Source organism: Vollenhovia emeryi, unplaced genomic scaffold (assembly GCF_000949405.1).
Source record: "Vollenhovia emeryi isolate VEMERY1.0 unplaced genomic scaffold, V.emery_V1.0 DF942723.1, whole genome shotgun sequence".
In the NCBI taxonomy this organism is placed as follows: domain Eukaryota; kingdom Metazoa; phylum Arthropoda; class Insecta; order Hymenoptera; family Formicidae; genus Vollenhovia; species Vollenhovia emeryi.
In genome coordinates this window covers 1-3,288 of record NW_011963643.1, presented here as the reverse complement: position 1 = coordinate 3,288, position 3,288 = coordinate 1, and the positions used below count along the sequence as shown (strand labels likewise).

At 46.3% G+C, this 3,288-nt stretch overlaps 1 protein-coding gene across 1 annotated transcript; it reads right to left on the bottom strand.

Annotated features, from left to right (window-relative positions):
- Positions 1 to 1,811: 1,811 nt before the first annotated feature.
- On the bottom strand, positions 1,812 to 2,529 carry LOC105567811 (proline-rich protein HaeIII subfamily 1-like; the record flags this gene model as incomplete). The annotated part of the gene is made up of 1 exon (XM_012023007.1): positions 1,812 to 2,529. A coding segment is annotated over one exon (718 nt), but the record flags the coding sequence as incomplete, so codon positions are not given.
- Positions 2,530 to 3,288: the final 759 nt, after the last annotated feature.

Below are 3,288 nucleotides of genomic sequence, written 5' to 3'. Positions count from 1 at the left end.
CCATAATTCCTCTCTATCTACCGCGTCGAACGCCGCTTTTAGGTCCACGAACATGGCGACTAGTTTCCCTTTCTCTTTCTTCAATTCCCTCCCTACCACATAATTTAGGCTGTACAAATTGTCCATCGTCCCTTTACCTTTTCTAAAACCCGCCTGATTTTCCGGTACCATCCCCTCTCTCTCTACTTCCCTTTCCAACCTCCTAGTTATCACCTGTGCATATATTTTATAAATAGTCGACAGTAATGTTATCCCCCTATACTCTTCTGTTTTTCTACCTTCCCCTTTTTTCCTGATTGGCACTATTATCCCTTCTTCCCATATCCTTGGTATCTTTTCCCCCTTCCATATCCTGTTGTAAAGCCTACTTATCACCCCTAACAGTTTGCCCCCCCTTCTTTCCATACCTCGTTCGGTAGGCCGTCTGATCCCGCTGCCTTTCTTGCTTTCGTCCTCTTCACCGCGCTTATTACCTCGTCTATGCTAATATCTTCTACCTCCTCTGTCTCTTCCTCTCCCCCTCCTGCCTCCTCTTCCTCTCCCTTTCCTACCTTGCTCTCTGGCTTCTCTTTTGTTCCCCCCATCTGTCTCATAAAATGCTCCTCCCATTCTTCTATCCTAATCTCTTCGTTCACCCCCTTCCATGTTTTCCTCACTCTGTTGATTATCCTCCAAATCTCAGCTTTCTGTCCTTGCTTCCATTGCCTCCCTAATAAATTTATCTTTCTCTTCCTCTTTCTTCCTGTCACACATTCTTTCATACTCCTTCCTATCATATTCTTTCTTGCTTCCCTTCCCCTTTCTCCACTCTCTAAAGCTTTTTCTTACTTCTCTTTTCATTTTCCTACATTCTGTGTCCCACCATCTTCCCTTCTCTCCACCCGTTCCTACCTTCAACCTTTTCATTTTTACTGCTTTTCTTATCCCTTCCCTAATGCTTTGGAATACCTCCTCCGTCCTTCCTTCTTCCTCTATCTTCTCCTCCTCTATATTTTTTCTATACTCCTCCGCGCCTTCCCTCGACAAGTCCATAACTTCCCTCTCTATGCCTTTCCTCCGTTCCCTAGCAACTCCCTCTGCTTCTACCTCTACTATTACCGGTAAGTGATCTGAGTCTGTTCTCATCCCTATTCTCATCCTCTTCACCTTTTCTCTCATTCTACAGTTCACTATTGCGTAGTCTATTACTGACTCAATGTTTGTTAATGTATCAAAAATCTTGTCTTGTGTAGAAAAGGAAGTATTATGAAATTTTATGAATTCTTCGTTCATAATTTCTGCTACATCTTGAAGTTTTTTGGAAGGATATATGCAATTTCCTCGGGATAATGTGCAAATCCAATCATTTGATAGATTTGGGAGCTCTTTTGTAGGAATTCCTAAATCATCATAACGATTACGAAATTTATGTGCAACATACCCGGTTATGTATAAAAGTGCATTTTTTTCGATTATGTCTTGTGCAACGACCTGCTCAAAATCTTCGAGTAATTGTATTTCATGCAGACCAGGCTCATAATAACTTAGATTTAATACTGGAAACTTGACTGGAAAGATATAAGAAACGAAATAGATAGATATAAAAGATCATGTTTGCTTTTCAAAACATACTTCTTCAGGAAAATTTAACTGAAAATAAATATTCCAACAAACATCAAGTAACAGTTATATTACTGTTAGTTATATAACTTGTAGTGTTCCTTGCGGAGAACCGTGGGTGTTCTCTCGTTACGTTCTTTTGCTCGCCCTGAAAAGGGCGGTTGCGTGTGTCGCCCTGAGAAGAGCGGTTACGTGTCTTCTTGGTGCTGGTCTTAGTGGTGAGATCCTCCCGGGGTCGGATCTTCTGCTGGCGGCTCGTTCTCTTTCTCCCCCACCTTCTTCCTCGTCGGTTTCGTCGGCGAGGGTCCGAATAGTTTATCCAGTTGAACGCGTAGTTTCTTGGAGGACTTCCTCCTACGGCCTGGCGTCCGTGGGCGACCGACGGGTGTTTGAGGAGGAGGGCTCTCTAGGCCTGACGTGCCCTGAGTTCCTCTCGGTGAGGATTGTTGCGCCACGTCTACAGGTACGGCCTGGAGTTCGGCCGATCCCTGCGGTGACGTCTGAGTGGCCGCTTCGGTGGTGTCGACTCTGCGGTGTACTTGTGTTCCTTGCTCTCGAAATCGAGCTGCTATACTTGTAATCGGCTCTAGTCTCCACGGGATGTAGCTATGTCCGAGTATCGGTGGAGGCCTAGGCCCCTGGCGTAGTCGCGGATCCGATGGCACTACGGGCTGCGACGGTGGTAGAGGCGGTCCGCGCTCTGGGCTTCCCGGTGGATGTCCTGGTGGTGGGACGTCTCGGAGTCGTCGCCGGACTCGTGGCAGGATCCTCGCTGGTGTGCCAAGGCCCTCTGGAGCTCGCTTGGTTCGATGTCGAGGCCCGTGGAGCTCGCTCGAGGAAGATATCGAGGCCTTGAAGAAGCTCGCTCGATGGAGATACCGAGGCCCTAGGGGCTCGCTCGGTGAAGATATCAAGGCCTGAGGAAGCTCCCTTGATAGAGATGCCGAGGCCCGCGGGGCTCACTCGGTGAAGATACCGAGGTCTAAGGAGGCTCGCTCGGTGAAGGTACCGAGGCCTAAGGAGGCTCGCTCGGTGAAGATATCGAGGCCTAAGGGGAGGCTCGCTCGATAGAGATTCTGAGGCCCAAGGGGCTCGCTCGGGGCAAAATAATCGAGGCCCGTAGGGCTCACTCGATCAACACTTGGTACTGTCGACTACTTCACTCGCGAACTGTCTCCGACAAGAAACACTTATTGAAATTTCGTCGTCGCCGGAGGTCTTAATATACCCATCGCCACTGAATTTTAAGCGCGAGTATGCTGACGGCGCTGGTGGCCGCCTAGCGGTGCCGCGCCGAACTACCGCCGTGTCACCGGCGCTCGCAGGAGCGGCGCCGTGCCGTGCGGTGCCCGCGCGCCTGATGTGGCGTGAGTCGCCACATAACTGTTACTTTGAATTTGTTGGGATAGCATATGTAACTATGGTTATATTATTTGGTAAATTAGTTATTTCAGTAAAATTTTTCTAAAATATACAGTTTTGAAATGTAACATAGAAACATAGAATATATAAGAATAAAAAGATATAGAAAGAGATAGAAAGATATAGCAATAGATATAGATATAGATATAGATATAGATATACAAGATGGATATAGATATTATATAAATATATAAATCTGTATTTTTTGTTATTCATTAAAAGAACTTGTATTGTTATATCCATGATGTAATAAGAATTATTATTCTT